The sequence below is a fragment of the Sphaerodactylus townsendi genome, linkage group LG12, assembly GCF_021028975.2.
Source record: "Sphaerodactylus townsendi isolate TG3544 linkage group LG12, MPM_Stown_v2.3, whole genome shotgun sequence".
Taxonomy (NCBI): domain Eukaryota; kingdom Metazoa; phylum Chordata; class Lepidosauria; order Squamata; family Sphaerodactylidae; genus Sphaerodactylus; species Sphaerodactylus townsendi.
The window spans coordinates 28,294,546-28,312,487 of record NC_059436.1 but is presented as its reverse complement, the minus strand read 5'-3'; the positions used below and the strand labels follow the sequence as shown (position 1 = coordinate 28,312,487).

General features: G+C 42.5%; 2 protein-coding genes across 2 annotated transcripts in view; one reads left to right on the top strand and one right to left on the bottom strand.

Annotated features, from left to right (window-relative positions):
- SNRNP200 (small nuclear ribonucleoprotein U5 subunit 200) overlaps window positions 1-14,968 on the bottom strand; it is a 33,291-nt gene extending 18,323 nt beyond the window's left edge. The window contains exons 1-19 of the mRNA XM_048513371.1: window positions 14,788-14,968; window positions 13,786-13,949; window positions 12,818-12,989; window positions 12,267-12,459; window positions 11,338-11,393; window positions 10,646-10,744; window positions 10,237-10,389; window positions 9,693-9,792; window positions 8,788-8,924; window positions 8,097-8,180; window positions 7,682-7,855; window positions 6,301-6,438; window positions 6,002-6,157; window positions 4,324-4,494; window positions 3,636-3,829; window positions 2,987-3,110; window positions 1,616-1,765; window positions 1,411-1,521; window positions 791-922 (exon numbers count right to left, since the gene is read on the bottom strand). Coding sequence (XP_048369328.1) covers window positions 791-922; window positions 1,411-1,521; window positions 1,616-1,765; window positions 2,987-3,110; window positions 3,636-3,829; window positions 4,324-4,494; window positions 6,002-6,157; window positions 6,301-6,438; window positions 7,682-7,855; window positions 8,097-8,180; window positions 8,788-8,924; window positions 9,693-9,792; window positions 10,237-10,389; window positions 10,646-10,744; window positions 11,338-11,393; window positions 12,267-12,459; window positions 12,818-12,989; window positions 13,786-13,949; window positions 14,788-14,832 — 2,553 coding nt within the window. The 5' untranslated portion in view covers window positions 14,833-14,968. The remainder of the gene's footprint in view (window positions 1-790; window positions 923-1,410; window positions 1,522-1,615; window positions 1,766-2,986; window positions 3,111-3,635; window positions 3,830-4,323; window positions 4,495-6,001; window positions 6,158-6,300; window positions 6,439-7,681; window positions 7,856-8,096; window positions 8,181-8,787; window positions 8,925-9,692; window positions 9,793-10,236; window positions 10,390-10,645; window positions 10,745-11,337; window positions 11,394-12,266; window positions 12,460-12,817; window positions 12,990-13,785; window positions 13,950-14,787) is intronic.
- Window positions 14,969-15,285: 317 nt separating this feature from the next.
- Window positions 15,286-17,942, top strand: part of ITPRIPL1 (ITPRIP like 1) — a 31,247-nt gene continuing 28,590 nt past the window's right edge. Inside the window, exon 1 of the mRNA XM_048512121.1 lies at window positions 15,286-15,419. The gene's annotated coding sequence lies outside the window, so the exon portion shown is untranslated. The remainder of the gene's footprint in view (window positions 15,420-17,942) is intronic.

Genomic DNA, 17,942 nt, shown 5'->3' with positions numbered 1-17,942 from the left:
AGAACTCTCCTTACTAACTGGAGTTGAAGTCACATTATTGTATTGCATCATCTTCAGGATACTTTATGAGATTTAATGAAGTAGTGGGGTACACATCACTTTCTAAAGCAAATGTAAAAATGGCATAAACGACTAAAAATGTAAGTTGGGAAGTCTCAAGCTTATTTTTTTCAGCCCTCCACTCATCTGCACTATGGGGATAATACTGGCTTTCTTCATAGGCAGAGGCGTAGTTCCAAGGGGACGGTGGGCATGACACACCAGGCACACGCCCCCTGTTGGGGTGTGGCAGGGACATTCTGGGGCGGGGGTGGAGGACGCACAGGTGCACCGGGCGCTTTTCCCCCTTGCTACGCCTCTGTTCATAGGGTCAGAGTCTTACTGAGATAACTACTTATCTAAAACTTTAGGGTCACTTCCGCATAAGTCCTAATAATTATTACAGTAATTAACTAGTGCTACCGATGTAGGCCCAGCAAAATCACACTGTTTCCCTAAAAAACAGTTGTAACAGAAAAGCATTTGACATAAGGAAGGGGAAACTGAGATAATAGTATTAATTGATTTGCTGCTTTATTCTAATTTTTTCCCCTGAAACTGGCTGTGTTAAAGTTCTGCTATCTTTTGTCAACCATCTCTAGTATCTATGAAGAGAGATTGGATAATAATGATTTAACCAACATCTGTTACAGGTTACTGGCATATGAAGATAATTCTTGAAAGATTTGCAGGGATGGACAGAAAGGGTGTTTGAACCTGACAGGAGCACAAAATGCCATGTAGAGATTACCTGCAAAATGTCCAGGGCACCCAGCTCAGTCCAACGGCCCTTCTCTGGGCTGTACACCTGTGTCCCTTTGATGATGACTGTATGAGCAGGGAGGTTAACACCCCAGGCCAAGGTTGCTGTGGAGACCAGAACCTAAAAGCAAATAATGTTGAAATGCTTAAAGCATTATTCCAGTCCTCATCCTGGAAGAACAGAAGTTCACATTTACTTGCTCTCAGTAGTTTGATACTTGCAGAATGAAAATACAAGCAAAAATAGAATGCTATTGCATGAAGAAGAAGAGTTGGATTTATATCCCCCCTTTCTCTCCCATAGGAGACTCAAAGGGGTTTACAAACTCCTTTCCCTTCCCCCCTCACAACAAACACCCTGTGAGGTAGGTGGGGCTGAGAGAGCTCAGAAGAACTGTGACTAGCCCAAGGTCACCCAGCTAGCTTGTGTTGGAGTGTACAGGTTAATTTGAATTCCCCAGATAAGCCTCTACAGCTCAAGTGGCAGAGCGGGGAATCAAACCCGGTTCCTCCAGATAAGAGTACACCTTCTCTTAACCACTACGCCACTGCTGCAAGGAGGAAGAGTAGCTGTGAAAGTACAGCTGAGATGGAAAACCTTGCAGCTACCTGTATGTGCTTGTCGGCAAACAAATCTTCCACCAGCGTTCGGTCTACCCTGGTCATCCCAGCATGGTGAATGGCAAAGCCGTAGGGCAACAGGTCTTTAAGCTCCAAATTCTGCAATGGAGAAAACGACACTGCTGTCAAGAGGCTGAGAAGTCTTTCAAGCTCACTTGCAGTCAACAAAACCAAGGGGATTCTCGCTGCTTACCTTGCACTGCTCGGCTTCAGTCCTGAGGACCTCAGTGGATGCGGAACCTTCCCGCAGAAAGAGACCCAGGGTGTCTTTCTCCAGACACATGTCCCTGATGGCTCGGGCAGTTTTCCCAGTCTCCTTCCTGGAATGGACGAACACCAGCACCTGCATTGAGACATCACAAATCAGGTCCAGTTTTGGTTATGTGTACATATGATGAGAGAGCAAGGTGGGCAAAGAAGATCCTTGAAAGGATAAAGAGATATCGAAAACAAGCAAAACTGGAACAGCATATACAGGAAACCAGAAAGTCAGAGTGAACAGAAACTTCCAGCTGAAGCACTGCAAAATGGACCAAGTAGATTCTAAACTAAAATTCTGTTTAAAGAAAAGCTAAGTTCTGTGGGATGAATATGCTACACAAATTCAACTGCGTGTCTTTGTCTCACCCTTTCCACAGGAAATTCTACTCACCCTTCTCTCCAACAAAATCTACTTTCAAGCACACCAGACAATTGAAAACATCCTCATACATCCAAGAGTATCTGTTGTGAATGTGTTACTGCCTGCCCGCCCACCCTCTCTTCTTTTTCAAGCAACCCAGTTCACTGTGGTTGTAGTTGCAAAAGATCACTATTCAGCAGGTTTGTTTACTTGTTGATACAAAAATCTCCCACAGCACCTATTCCTGGGAAGATGCACTCGGATCACATTCCTCAGCTGAGAATTGTTCAAGAAAGAGACATCTGACATTACTGAGATACAAAGCAATGTTCGTGTAGGAGTATTTAGCTTTTCCAAGCACCTGAAGTGGCTACAAAATGCATGGGTATGTTTATTTATTTTATTTCATTTATGCATGCCTTTTTCCCTAATAGAGACCCAAGGCTGCTGACATTGTTTTATCCTTCCAAAAACTCTGTGAGGTAGGTTGGCCTGAGAGGGTGTGGCTGGTCCAAGATCACCCAGCAAGCTTCCCTGGGAGAGTAGGGATTTGAACCTGAGTTTCCTAGATCCCTGATTGACATTTTAACCACCACATCATGCTGGCTCTCGTGTATCCTTATGTTATTTGAAAATGTTTTTCAAGGACCAAAAATAACCAAGTGGACAATGGTACAATGCTGGTGCCAATCTCCCATTTCAAAGAAAACTAGATGTACCTGGAAAAGAAAGTATGCATGATGTAGTGGGCAAAGTGTTAGACTTGGACTAAAGTGACCCACTTGGCCAAGGGTGACCTCAGGCCCCTGCTCCTTTTCAGCCTAACTTTTTTCAATGAAATGAATGCACCTGGTGGGGGAGGGGCACACAAGCTAATTCTCTTTGCAGGTGGGCAGAGATTTTAAAGAATAGTTTTTAAGGAGCAAAAGAAAACCATCCCACCTGATTCTTCCCAGCATGCTCCATTATTTTCTCATACACAATCTCATTCATTATCTGGAAGCGCTTGATGGCTTTCTTCTCAGTGATCCCCACATACGTCTGTTCCAGAGGCACAGGGCGGAAGCTGGGGAAAAAAAGCAAGGGGGAGGAATTATATTCAATTGCTTCACATCTTCTCTAAGGCAAACTTATTTCCCTACATTTATGCATAACAAATGGCCATTATCAACTGCAGATAGGATTGCCAACTCTGGAGAGGGCAATTTCTGTACATCTGTGGGTGGTGCTTGGGAAGGAAAGAATTTCAGAAGAAGCCCTGCAGGGATACGATGTCAGAGTCAACCTTCCAAAGCTGCCATTTCCTCCAAGGGAACTGATTTCTGTAGTTTGGACATCAGTCATAATTTCAGGCCCCATCTGGAAGCCGTACCCGCGGATGCCATATGTGTGATGGGAAGTTGCATATCCATGCAATAGAATAAATGTATGTACACGTACCATTTCTTCCCACAAATGTGAAAAACTACTGAGGATCAAAATCAGTGTCTGCTGCCAATATCATTCTCAAACACTCAAAGTCCTCAATTTTTGACTGCCTCCAAAAGCAACTCCTACCCAAAAACCCTTCCCTCAAATGCATTCCTCGCACCTGTTGTCAAAGTAGAACAAGCCTTTGGAGGGCTCCACTCTTAGGAATGTAGCCACATCCTCATAGTTTGGGAGTGTGGCGCTCAGCCCGATCAGCCTCACGTCTTCCTGGGTCATCTCAATGTTACGGATGGTCCTGGCCACCAATGCTTCCAGAACAGGACCTCGATCATCATGCAGCAGGTGGATCTCATCCTGCAAAAAAGGAAGAAGGCTGACCATGTGGCACAATGCATCAAATTAGCTACAGAGGGCTGCATCCATTTTACGCATCTCCAAAGGGAGCTCAGACGCAGCTGGGTCGCAATTGCTGCAGTTGCAAGTGTTGCTTAAGCTGATTACTTATTAAGTTCAATGAAAATTCAGTTCAGCATATAAGAAGTAGAAGTAGTTGATGTGGATAGTATTTGATGTGGCATTTTAATTTGTTTATAGTGAATGTAATGCATTTATATTTTAACTTAAAGACAAATCTATTTTAATTTTAGTGCTTTAATTGTATGTAATATTTTCCGTTTAGACTATTTATTATTTTTGGAAGCTACAGCCAATGGCTTAAACAATAAAGATTACTACTACCGTTGCAAGTGTTTCAAGCATTCTGCCAGATAGTCAGGACTCTGAACTGTCACAGCATGGCATACATAGGGACCCTTCTGCCCCAGCAAAACACTTCTAGGGCAACCTACCAAAATAATAAGGCGGACCAGTTGCGTATAGGTTCGCTCTCCTCCTTTGCGGGTGATGATGTCCCACTTCTCTGGGGTGCAAACAATGATCTGTGTGGCATTTATTTCTTCCTTGCACAACTGATGGTCTCCAGTCAACTCAGCTACAGTGATACCATAAGTGGCTAAACGCTACAAAGAAGATCAGAACAGGGTTGTTATGGTTTCAAAGCATTTCATGTATGCTGTCTTGCATTACCATTATTGAATACAGTAATATCAGGATATTGGGAGAAGGAGCTGCTCGCCTCAGTGAATCTGTGGCAGGAGAGATTCAAACCAGGGACCTTGGCCATTATATGTCTGCCCTCATTAAGAGAAGATCTAGCAACGGGCAGCTGACAAATTCCAAGTACCCTGATTTCACCTTAATGGAGAACAGGAACAACCAGTGTATATCAGAATATTTTGGACTCAAGGTAACACCACAGCATAGCTAAATGCTGGGATTTAGCTCAGTGGGGAGCCCTGCACTGTCTGGGTGTCCTTGGGACAGTCTTACTTAGGTGGTAATGAGAATGAAGTGAGGTGTTAAAGAGAATGAAGTGGGCAGCAAAAGGTGGGGAACCATGCTCATCATACTATGCCACTTGGAGGAAAGGTAAAGTGAGTAGCATAAAGGAGAATTCGGTTCATAAATGAGAGTTCTCACAAACACCAGAAAATGGGACAAGCCTTCAGGATAACTCACAGTTGCCTGAAGGGGACACAGTCAAGCCCCTGTTTCAGCACCCAAACTGGGAGGAGTTGCCACTGAGCTCCTCCCCCTCACAAGGGAGGGGAGGGAGGGATGGCATGCAAGGGAGAGGAGGGGAGGGGATAGCCACTCACTCCAAGGCAGCCCCCACAGCTTGAGGGCACCAGAAAGGCCTAGCTTGGCCATCCACATTCATTCAGGATCCTCTGTCCAAAATAGTAACCTGATTACAGCAATCATGATCTATCTTAAATATTGCTACCACAAAAAGTGCTTTGATATTATACTAAATACCACTGTCCCTTTACATCTCCAACAATGCAAAATATACAGTGTACAACATCCAATGTATGCTATATTGCAACCTCCACAGATTAGTGCAATCTGTAGCAGGTTCTAATAAATATATGCCAACTCCTTAATGAAGACATTGAACTCATAAAGGAGTTGGGAAATATTTATTAGAAACTGCTACAGAGGACTGCACTAATCTGTGGAGATTGCAATATATCACACATTGGATGTTGTACACTGTATATTGTGCACCGTTGGAGATTTAAAGGGACAGTGGATGTTTAGTATATTTAGGCATTTTTTGTAAGAGTGCTATTTAAGACAGTAACCTGAATACAGCATTGGCGGTATTTGTTAATCTTCTGCTCTGTAATTCCTTTTTCTTTGTGACCCCACCAGCAAAACAGAGCACAGCCATTCCACTTTTCACTGTAGTGTCACAAAGAAGGCCACTCTGGCAGGCCCACACACTCACTCTTTGTTCAGCTCTAAACAGACATTTAAGCCAATAATAATAAAAGTCAATAAATAATGACAGCAGAGGATGCTTTGAAAAAAAAGGGAAATTTCTCTCAGGCAATTAAACTGCAGTTCTTCATGCATCTCCAACCCTCAGTAAGTCTTACAAAAAACGAATTCTGTTCTTACCTTGCCAAAGCTTCCCACCATTTCCTGTACTAAGGACCTCATTGGTGCAATGTAGATGATTTTGAAGTCATCCACATTGATGGTCCCATCCAGGTTGATATGTTTGCCTATCTCACGCAACATGCACATCAAGGCCACGTTCGTTTTCCCAGCTCCCTGAAAAATGGAGAGTTAAGATTATACTTTGACACCACAAAAGCCCACACAAACATACCTCCTCCCTTAAAAGCAAAGCTAAAGATGGCAGGATCACCACAGATCCACTTGTTTTGCGGCTACAGAACAGGAAGGGCACTCACGGTGGGTGCACACAGAAGTAGGTTCATGTCTGTCTCAAGTGCTGCACGATACAGTTTGCTTTGAATCCGATTCAGTGTTTTGAACCCTTCAAATCCAGCCTGAGCATATTTAGGGAGCTTCTCCACAGGAACCAGTTGCTGCAAAGGAGAAACATTATTTAGGAAAAGAAATCATTGTCCAACGTATGCATTACTCAAGCGAGTCAGAAATAAGCCTATGAAACAGAATCCAAGACCAAACAGAAGGGCTTAAAATCAACTCATCATGTCTGCAGAGCAGAAAGAGTACACTACTCACTTATCACTAAGTAGGCTGTAAAATAACTAACAGCAATCAAAAATGGTAGGGAAGAATTAAAAAAACCCACCAACTTTGTGCAGCAAAACAAGGCGACAGGCAGAATGTTGACCAGAAGTGGGATCAACAGCCAGTCTTAATGTATTTGCAAAGGATTGCAACTCTGTGCTATGGATAGTATGGAGGAAGCCCCTGGATCAGTCCCTGATATTCCCAGTTAAGGGATCTCAAGCAGTAAGTGCTGGGCAAGACCTTTGCTGCCTGAGTCACATGGCAAGCCACTACCAATCAAAGCAACAATAGTGATCTAGATGGACCAGGGGTCTGACACTGTATAAGGCAGCTTCATATGTATTTCATATGCATATGAAGGTCAGAATCATTCATCTGAGCCAAGGCACTACCATTTTGAGATCTCTCCCATTTGGAGAGGGAAGTGCTAATCATGTCAGGGATGGGACTTTCTTGATGGGGACACTGCACGTGTGAAATAATCGCCTTTCAAAAAAGATTTATCAAGGACTTAATTTACATCGGTAAAACTAGAACTTTACCTGGAAAAATGATTTTTTAAAAATTCTCTCCATCATTTTGAGTAGTCCCACATAGAAAACCAACAGCTTTTTTAAACCTTTTTTATACTCTGGCTTTCTCCCCAGTTGGGATATGAAATAGCTTACATCATCTTCTCCTCCATATCATCCTTGCAACAATCTTGGGCATCAGCCTACTATACCTCACAAAGTCATCCAGCAAGATTCCATGACAGATCAGAGATTCAAATCTCCCAGATCCGCAGTCACACACTGTAACCACTACACCACACTTGCTTTAGGTCCCCCCTCCCCTGCCTGTATACAAGCATCAAAGTAGTAAAAAACAAATCAGTAGTTAACCATGACTGAAAAGTCTACTTCTAGCTTGACAAGCTAAGTAATGAGGTTAGAGGCACGTCTTGGATGCTCATGCCAAGAAACACTACCCAAGTGGACTTCATGAATACTGAAGGCATCCAGCAAAGCTGATACAAGGCTCTAACCCTGTGCCCTATTTCTACAGATAGGAGATAAAGAAATCACCAACCTCATCAGAACCAAAAGGCTTGGGCTTCAAGGCAGGGACATGAACTTCCTCGTAGCCTTTGCGCTGTCTACGAAAAGAGCCATCCGGCAGCTGGCATCGCTTGTTAGCCATGAAGTGGCTACCTTGGGCAAATACCAGGTCCTCAAGGTCCAAAACCTGACGAGGGGCCAATGCCTGAAATTGAAGAAGAAAACCAAGACAAATGAACACATCACTCTTAATGAAAACTCCCAAAGAAAATAACAGTTCAGAAAATGCTGCAAGTTTTCTGCTAATGTAGCTTGTTTGGGAAAGGGCTCAGGGGCCCATTCTTAGTCATTAAGCCATAACTTGGGATGTCAAATCTTCTGCATGGCTGCTCTCGCTCAGGTAGCCACAAGCACCCCAGCCATCACCACTGAGTAAAATGAAGTACCTCCCCGCCTTGGTCCAGATCCATGGTTTCCAGGTCAGTGTCCATACGGGACTGGCGGACACGTTCTCTGCGAGAGCGTTCCTCCTAAAGGGGTTGAAAGAAATTGCAAGTAAGGGTAGGTTTCAGGTTTTCAGGGCACTCGGCAAAGGCCAGGTTCTCCAGAAATTATTTATCTTTCTCAGTTCAAGATTTTAAGGCATTTCAGACTTTTATTTTTTAAGAGTTTTCATTGGCACAAGGTAAGCAGACCATCATTATGAGACATACTATAGATATACAGAGAAAGAACATGGAATTAACATTGTGTGTGCAGTGTTTAAGTGACAAAGATTAAAAAATGGAAAATATTTTACACACTACATTCAGCAGCATTCCTCCCCTGCCACGAATTAGAGCAACCCAGCCCTTGTAGAGGGTTGAACTGGAATACAAAACTGTTACACATTCAGATGGGGGCTTTGGGCAGGTTTCTGGCTGCGTTCAGAAATCCCAATCACCAACAAATCAGTAATTTAGACACAAACCTTAATTTTACCAAAGCTCGTTGTGACGTCTGAAAGCTTTTCTTTCTTTCTCAACTCAGTGAGCAATCAGAGTAAAAAGGTAGTACTGCAACCCACCTGGATGCTTTGGGAAGCCATCAAAGTAAATTTTTACCCAAGCTTTGCCCCATCCCACCTTCAATCCTTACCCGGATCAGATCTTCCTTTTCTGTCTCATGCAGCTGATACAGGAACTTTGACAGCTCAGGGTCTGACTCCATCTTTCCCATAATCCTCTCCTTCTCAGCTTCACTCTGAGCACTAGCCAGGAGGGTACAATACAAGACTGGGGAGAGAGCAAACAACAGTTGCAACTGGAGCACACTAGAGTGATATGGCAAACAGAACATACCCATATTTCCCCTAAGAGTGGCAACCATATTGCCCCTAAGAGTGGTAAACAAAGTATGTTGTCTGCAAGCAAGTGATGTGAACCATTCTCTGCATCTCGCTGTACTGTGAATTATAGGACACATGTGGCATTAAAACTAGACTACTGATACTTTTAAATGTTTAGCATACAGTTCTCTGAAGATGAGATATGGTGACATCTACAGAAGACGCACTTCGATATACTCTGTGGCTACCAGCCTCTCCTTTGTAACTTTTAACACTCACCAGTCCTTGCCACTTAGCAAAGCACTTAACTACACGTAACTAAATCTTCCTTCTCAGGGTTCTAGCATAGGGTTCAGAATAAAGCATGCACACAGAGCATAACAATTCAAAATTTAGACACTGTGCCTACATTTTATCATAATTGTGAGTGTGTACTGGATGCACTTTGGAACAGCACAAAACATTAATCATAGCTCAAACAACTGCCAAAGAAGTTAATTCATGCCAGGACCTGAAGCACCAGCAACCCAAGGTAAGAAGAACTGCTTCCCTGACCACAGCAGATACCTACTTCATTTATACTTCACCTTTCTTCCAATGGGGACCCAAAGCAGCTTACACTGTTCCGTTCCCCTCCACTGTATCTCTCAATAAGCCCAGCAAGCTTCCTAGCCTTGCATTCGAACCACTATACCACGCTGGATCTTTTACTCACTCATCATTCTGTGTTGTCTCAGCACTTTAATGAAGTCAAATGTGTTAAAGCCCAGGAGCAGGACCAGCTGGTTTTCACATTCTCTATCATCACTGGCAGTCTGAAAAGAGATTGGGGGGGGGGGGGACCTTGTTCAACTTTCCACAGAGAACGATTTCTCCTTACAGAGCAGCTTCTGCTTATACAGAAACACAGGCAATCAGATGACTGACCAAACACATAACTGTGCAGCATTTAAAAAGTCACATTAATGAGAGAATGACAATCAGTTGAAGCATCTCCGGGATTTTTTCCAAGATACAGATTCTCTCACAGACTGGCCTCTTCATCACCAGCATTCAACTCACAAGCCATTGAAAAGGTCCGAACAATTCTTGGTTAGAATGAGATTATTTAAACTCTTCTTCCTCCCTTCACAGGAAGAAGCCACTTCAGTATTCACTGTTCATGAATACATAAACTTTTTCTAACAAATGCCTTACAAGACAAGCACCATCAGAGCTTATGGATGCAGCTTCAAAAGGAATAAAAGGGAACAATGCACCTTTAAGATTTCCAGAACTTCATCTGCCTTTTTCTGGGATACGATGGCATCATCGTAGAAACGGCTCAGCTGCCGCTGAAGCCAAAAGGCATCAATGTCCCGAGGGTGGAGATCTTTCTTCTTGGAGCTCATCAGCTCACCCGATGCCACAAGCTAAGAGGAAAGACACCATAATGTTTTCACAAACAGCCTTAAGAAACGCATTAAAACATACAGCAAATAAGGCTTTTATGTGTGGTCTGCATGCGTATGGTCTGAATGCAGAGGCATCACACACTCCCCTCTATTGGTTTAAGGGACAACTGTAATATACAGAAGTGATCGAAAATAACCAGATTATTACTCTGCAGCTTTACAAAACAAGACAAGTAAGATGGCAAATGCCCTGTGCTTTCCCAGGTTGCCTTACATTGGCTGAAAGTGTGCAACGGACAACAGCCTCATCCCCTTCCATGTCATCGTCAGATGCTTCATCCCGCACTTCACCATAAACATCTTCGTCCCCTTCCTGTTGGAGCAAGATACCTTCTTAGTAAGAGGCTCTTTCCAAATACATTACCCAACATTTCCAACCAGGCAACATTTCCATTAGCAGCATGGCAATGGCTGGACAAACAGACTGAAGAGCAACAGAAGGGGTTTGGGCTACTGTATTAAAACTCCAGTGAGGAATGTTACACTTGGATCTGGGCTTCATCTTTTAAACAAGCCTTCTCCCACCATATCCTTTTCAGCAAAGAAAGAAAAAGCAAGATCTGGGGGCCAATGGGCCAGTTTAGCAAACCCATTAACAACCCATACAGAACAAAAATTATACAGGGCAAAATCATGCCAGTAGCAATATTCTAATTATCACAGAAAAAAATCTTCTGGCTATGTACATGCAGCTAGAAAGACAGAGAATCAGGCAAGGAAAGAAACGGCTAATGTCTTTATGGTACTGGATGGCTGAACTCTCCCCTACTCCATCCAGTAGACATGGGTATTCCTTTGAGCAACTTTGCAAAAGCAATAGGTTATCTTCTGTTGGGAAGGCTGCCGTGTAAACCTCTCTCTACTTCCTGGTTTATCCACATCAGAGGAGTATAATAATTTACTTACTTCTTCATCTGATTCGAACTGCACATTCACTCCATAGGTCTCATCAATATTGTCATCTAGAAAGGAGAGAAACAACTCTAAGACAAGAAGCACAGTTTCAGACCTGTAGAACTGTTCACAGCCAAGAGCACTGAGTACATTATTTAAAAGAATGATGCTCCTGCAGGGAGATGAGCTATGATCCCATGATTAATTTGGCATGTGAGGAAAATGAGGAAAAGTCTGCATAGGCTGAATCCCAGAAGCTTGTTGGATGTGCCATACTGAACTGACAAAATTCAATGAATCCAACACGTCGCATGTCTACCTAGCATACAGTGAAGGCAGGTTGTAGGGAGCTGAGTATAGCCATCTAAAGACAGTATGGAGCAGCCATTCCCCTGTGCTGCCACACAGTAAGAGTTATCATATGGCACAGCCTTACACAGGCAGGCCACTGATTCTTTCCACAAAATTCTTATTCCAACTAGCAGTGGTTCTCCAAGGTCTCAAAGTAGGGCCAATTAACCAGAGATCATTTATCAAGAGAAGATAGAGATTGGGTCAGGAATCTTCTGCATATAACACAGGTGTTCTAAAACACTGGGTGCTTTTCTGCACAACCACTGAAGCAGTCATAAAAGCAGCACAAACTCAGAAACTTTAACCGTCTCAAATATGAGTTTTCAATTGTTAGAGTATAAATAAGAATAATTCATAGGGAAACTGAGAACCACCATCCAGGCAACATCTAAGGCAGGCACAGAACATCTTCTATGGAAGAATTTTAGCATCAAGTTAGAAACCATGATGCAGGAATTCTCATTGGCAGTGAACCTGGCTTTCAAAAAAAAAAGGTTATCAATCTCTCAGTTATTCTACATAGAATGCCGGTTACAAACAGTGAACCTTGAAGGAGCTATAAAAGGGGTTCAACTTAAGCATCGTACCCATGTTCTGGATCTCCTTGTCTCCACCATAGTCTGTGATTTTCTTGCCCAAGTTCACCAGTACGTGGTAGCGGGTATCATCTGTCTGTCCCAAAAGCAGGTCAATCTCTTTCCGCCGCTCCTTATCTCGTAGCTTCTCGTTCTTCAGAACAGCCAGGACCTCATCTGCAGCTCCACACAGAATGTCTCGGGGCTGCGAGAAACAAGAGTTACCTTAATGGGTCTGATATCTGCCTCCCATATTTACTTCACAATAAGCACTGCTACTTCTTAGTTGTGAAACCAAAGCAAAACAAGGCCATCTGTTCTAATGATGGGGCCAGTTCAGCATAAAGATGGCCAAACATTCATCGAGAAACCACACTTAGCTCTGAAACACAACCAGCTTATTAGAATTTATTTTATTTTTAGTATCATTGCAACAATTTAACACTGATTAATAAAGATTACTTTGTTGGAAGCTAACTTTGTTTACACACACTAAAACACAGCAGAGGTTGTCATCTTCTGTTTAGCCAGAGATTCTGCACACCACTATCCCCGGCACTCACCTGATCCCCAAGTGCAGCCTGAATGAAGCTCAGCAGCACTTCATAGGTTTCTCGGGTCTCCTTGGTTTTGGGCTTGTAGATAATTCCCACCATCTCATCGATACCCTCAGAAAGCAGAGTGTAACCCTTCATTTTGTTGATGTCATGTCTGTCCTCATCACGCTTCCGCCTCCTAGAAAGTTAAGAAGTCCACGTGACGGGGGGGGAAAAATGAGAATACCTCTCCAGCTCACAGGACAAGAGAGGCTAGAAACATCCTATCAAGTGAAATAATATGCAAAATTACAAAGCTCTGTTTTTACTAATGCTGGGGTACTAACTGGTTCAAATAAGTTGTGTATACCAGAAGGTACTATGTTTCAATTTTAGAAAATCAGACTATTGGTATCTGGCAGAGTAGTTTCTTCAACACTCATTATGCCAAAAAAGGGTGATGAGGGCTGGAGGTAGAAGGGGAAAGAAAGCCAGAAGGGGAGAAATTGTGTAATCTGCTTTGCTCACACCATGGAGCTGGGACAGCCAAACACACAAACAGTGAATCAGACCAGCTCACAAATTAATGGAACAATGAACTGTGTTAGGATTACGGCATCTTGCACTTTTAATAAATTAGCAGAATTATTGATTTTCCTATTGTAAACAAAGCAAAGATTTCAGGGATCTAAGGGATTGTACCCAAGGGCTGAAAACAGCTCTTGTTGCTTCCCAGAACAATGCAGGCAAACTATACTTAAAAATGTAGCAACAGCAATGAATAGCTGGTACATGCACTAATTCATTCCATAAGGCAGCATAAGGCATGTAATTGCTACAGACCCCCCAACATACACATGTATGTCTTTGTGCATCTGTTGGCGCTCTACAGAAAATAATATTAAAAGTCCCATGCCCAATGCTAGATATTACTTAAAATACACAGCAGGACTATCATCAGTAAAAAGTCACTTCACATATGATAGTTTGCTCACTTGGCTCGTCTTTCTTCCTGCATCTGAGGTTTGGTCCTCTGGGCCTTGTCACCCATACGAGTACCTTCCAGCTTCCCAACCAGGGACAGGACCTCCCCTGTAGGCTCATCACGCCGGGTCCTGTCGATCAAGGAACGATCCGCTTGAAGTACAAGGTTTGAGTTCTGCAAAAAAATCACAGCACAAGAGAAAGACATCAAAATTTTGGAGATAGACACGAGACAGGCACAAGAACATTCCTGCTCTTAGCACTACATTGTGAAAACTACGCAACATTCCATCCCCAACCTGCTGCATACAGAGAATAAAACGGGGATTAAAGGACAAATTTCATGTGCTATCAGAAACATCTTCCATACGAAGACATAGCCACAATCACATGTGCAATACAGAAAGTATTTTAAGTCTCCCTTTCCCCCTGTAAAGAGCTAACATACTCATGTAACAAAACAATGTTTATATTTTTAATAGGAAAAAATAGTTAAACCCTCACCCCTACCTGTATGGCCCTGATCCAGACCAGGTTTGTACACAATGTCAACTTATGTGTGAGAGACATACAAAAATTCATAATCTGTATTGTATTTAATTTGGCTGTAAGGCATTCACGTGCGATATCTTTGTACCTTTCTTATCTTTATAGCAAATGAGTTAACACAACTGCTCCTCCAGACTATTACTACCACTACTATTATTAAGGCAGATAATAATATTCAAAGTAACACCAACATTCTGTCTAGATATTATTGTCGGCTTTATGGTTAAAAGGGCACAGGACCCTACTAGACTTGCTATTGATGATGACCACCAAAGTCAACAGAAAAAAAGACTACGTGAATAAACAAATACAAAATAACAGCAACAACCAACAACCTCAGTGTGTTTGTTTGAATATTATTTATTATTAACAACAGATGAGCATCCAGAGAGCACTAGGGTCTGCTGTGTGCATTTCTCCGGGATGAGGAAGAACCAAAGACGCCCCAGAAACCCTCAACTCACCGCCTTGTACTCATATTGCAGGCTCCGGGCGGTCACATCCGCCATGGCGGCTCCGTTGCCTCTTTCCCGGCTCCACTAATGCTTTCAGTCCCGGTCTGTTTTCGCGGTTACTCGACCCAGAAAAACGATGTCCGCACGCACTTCGAACACACAGTCGGCTCTACTTCCGGGTCACATATGACGTCAGTTCCTCTCTCCTAGGATGTGAATGCTCTCGGGCATTTCCGATTCCTGAGAGAATGTGAGCGACAAATTACAAGGGAAAGGCGTGAGGGATCATAGATATTTGAGGCCAGAGCGGTCCCTTTGTTTTGTGTTGGGCTTCTGGACCCTTTGCTGATGTTTTTCAAGTAGAGATAGGAAAGGAGGGCTGCGTGTAGTTCTTGGCATTTTTTTTAAATAACCAGATTTCCCCAACCAAGTGTGACACTTGTTACTATAGATGCCATCACAGAAATAGCTCAGAGTGACTATGACACATATCCTGAACTTTCAGTAGAAACAGAAAGCCGCCATTGACATTGTTCCTCTATAAATGCAATGCATCGCCTCTGATGCATCGCCTCTGATGCAAATTTGGATTATCCTCTTTTTGACTGATCGAGTTTGTGTGCTATTAAGACCTGTATACGGTAAGAGTTAGTCAAAGCCTCTAATTTAGGACGATGTATGTACTGGTTGAATGTATCCTTTACTCTGTGGTCAGTTCAGATCAGCTTACGGTATCATCAACCAAAACCGTGCCATCATAAAACAGTAAAACAACCACAAATTATCAGAAGCTCAGTCGGAGAACAGTCTAAAAGAATCCAGGTAGGCAGGCCTGATGTTCAATCCCTAGGAAGGTAGCCACAAAGTGGGGACTCTAAGACTCCTCTTAGAGACTTGCAGAGTTGAGGATCAACTGCCAGGGCATGCCATGTTGTAGATAATGTACACGCTTGTCAAGGTAGGAGCGCAACTCAAAACCTACTGGGCTGACCTACAGTGGCACATGGGTTCACCCTGAGATGTGGAAAATGACTAGAGCCCGCAAGGACCATTGGGTTTTTTCCCCCTCATGGTACAAGCCATTTCTGTGACACTTGTTACTATATGTGCAACCACAGAAATAGCTCATAAGTAAGTTTCCGCTGCGTTCAATGGGATTAAGTTCTCACAGGATTGTAGCTTTAATTAAACAAGAGAGTAAGGAGGTCCTTTGAGGACATGTGACATTGACACAATCCAACTGGGCAGAGGGGGGTCAAGGTGGCTTAAAAAAACCTGTAGTGAGATTAAAATAGATCTGTGGCAGTCTGCCAAGAACTGGGTTCCAGAAGGCTTAAGGTTTGTATGTGATGACAGTATTTTTGGAAACGCTGTCCATGGCTTTGGAAGGTCTGGATTCACAAGCAGTTATAGCACTAGAGAGATCAGAGCCCAAGACCTAGGATATGCAATATGTCAACTCTTATCTTCAAATCCACTGACTTGGAGTTTGTCCAGCCAAAAATTAATCATAATTTGGTACCCAAATGACCCAAATTTGGTCCTCAGATTATGCAAATAAATAAGATATGTGTGCATTTTCTGTTTCACATTCACTTATTTGCATATTTCTTACTGAACTCACTCTTTTTGGGTATAACTGTGTTAAGACAGAAGAGCATGTTACCTCAGCAAGCATGTCATGGTGTCAGTTCCCAGATCAGACAACAAACCACTTGTAAGTTTTCAAGGATTTTATTGCAGACATGTAAGGAACATAAGAAGGCAGTTCTGGCAAAAAAAGGTGCCAAGCAGTTGATATATGGATAGCATGATCCCCCGCTCCTACATGTGAACTAGAAGACTCAGAAAAGTCCAGCCTGGAGGCCCATTCCAGCCGCAGGACTCCAAGACCAGAGCAAGGAGATAGCGGTGCACCTGCAAAAGCGAAAGCACTCCCAGTCAATCCCCCCCCCCAACAATGCCATCCTGACACATGGTTACAGCACAATTAATCATTACAATACAAACAATCCTAAAATTTAGACTACAACACTCTTATTTTAGGGATTTACACGTCAACATGATGGGCTCCAGAGCGTTCAAGGAAAGAAAAGGTGAAATTTGGTAGTGTTGGAAGGTAGTTTATTTTAGTGGAATAAAATACATTTAAGGAGTCAGAATACACATATAGCATTATTTTCTAAAATGCCCACTGTAAATACAAAATACTCCCAAGCCCACACTCCATAAAGCATGTTGAATCAAGAAACCAATCATTTAAGGATGGGGTGGAAGGTTTTTGGGAAGATTGATATGAGTAGTTTATGGACCTTTGGGTATTCTCAATTCAGACTGCTTAGAACTTTGCATGTTGAAACTTTAATCCTTGAATTGGCTTTACAGATCCTGAATTGGTCCTGGGAACTGACCAGAAGTCAGTGTAACTGGTAAAGTACTGTCAGGGAGGGGTGGGGCTAAGAGAGGCTAAGATCTTTTGCTAACATCTTTTCCCTTAAATTAATTTGATTAGTTGTCCCAGCAATCTACTTCCTTCTTACCACGAAATTCCAATTTTTATTGTGTTTTTAATTGGTTTTTTAAAAAACTTTGTAAGACACCTAGTATGAGACAGAGTATAATGATCATAAATAAATAAATACTTCATTGAGCTTTAATAGCCCATAAACCATACACCAAAATAATTTTAAAAACAGCAAAACTAAATTTAACCAAGTCAACTGTGCAGTTTTTGCTATAGACACTTTAAATTACCTTCTTTTGTAAACATCTAAGATATCTGAGTATTTTAGTAGCCACTTTGCAAGAAATTTCTCCCTGGCTGTTGCATGTTTTGGATGGTAAAAAAAGATGTGTATGATGAATCAGCCAGCAGTAAGGAACAGTCACAAAGACGCCATTCAGGAGACGTCTTAAGAAAATGACCTTTCATCTGAGCTATAGGCAATGCATCGCAGCATGCTATCATATATGTCAACCTCAGTTTGGGAGCTGTCCACATACAAAAGTAGTGCGGGAGTTCAAATTATACTGGGTATCCAAGTCCTTTTTCCATGGCTATAAATTCTGCAATTTGGCACCTCACTGTGTAATAAGGTATCTCCTTTTATTTGTTCTAAATTTACCATCTGTTCTTTCCAGCAGTTTCAAATGGATAGGGCAAA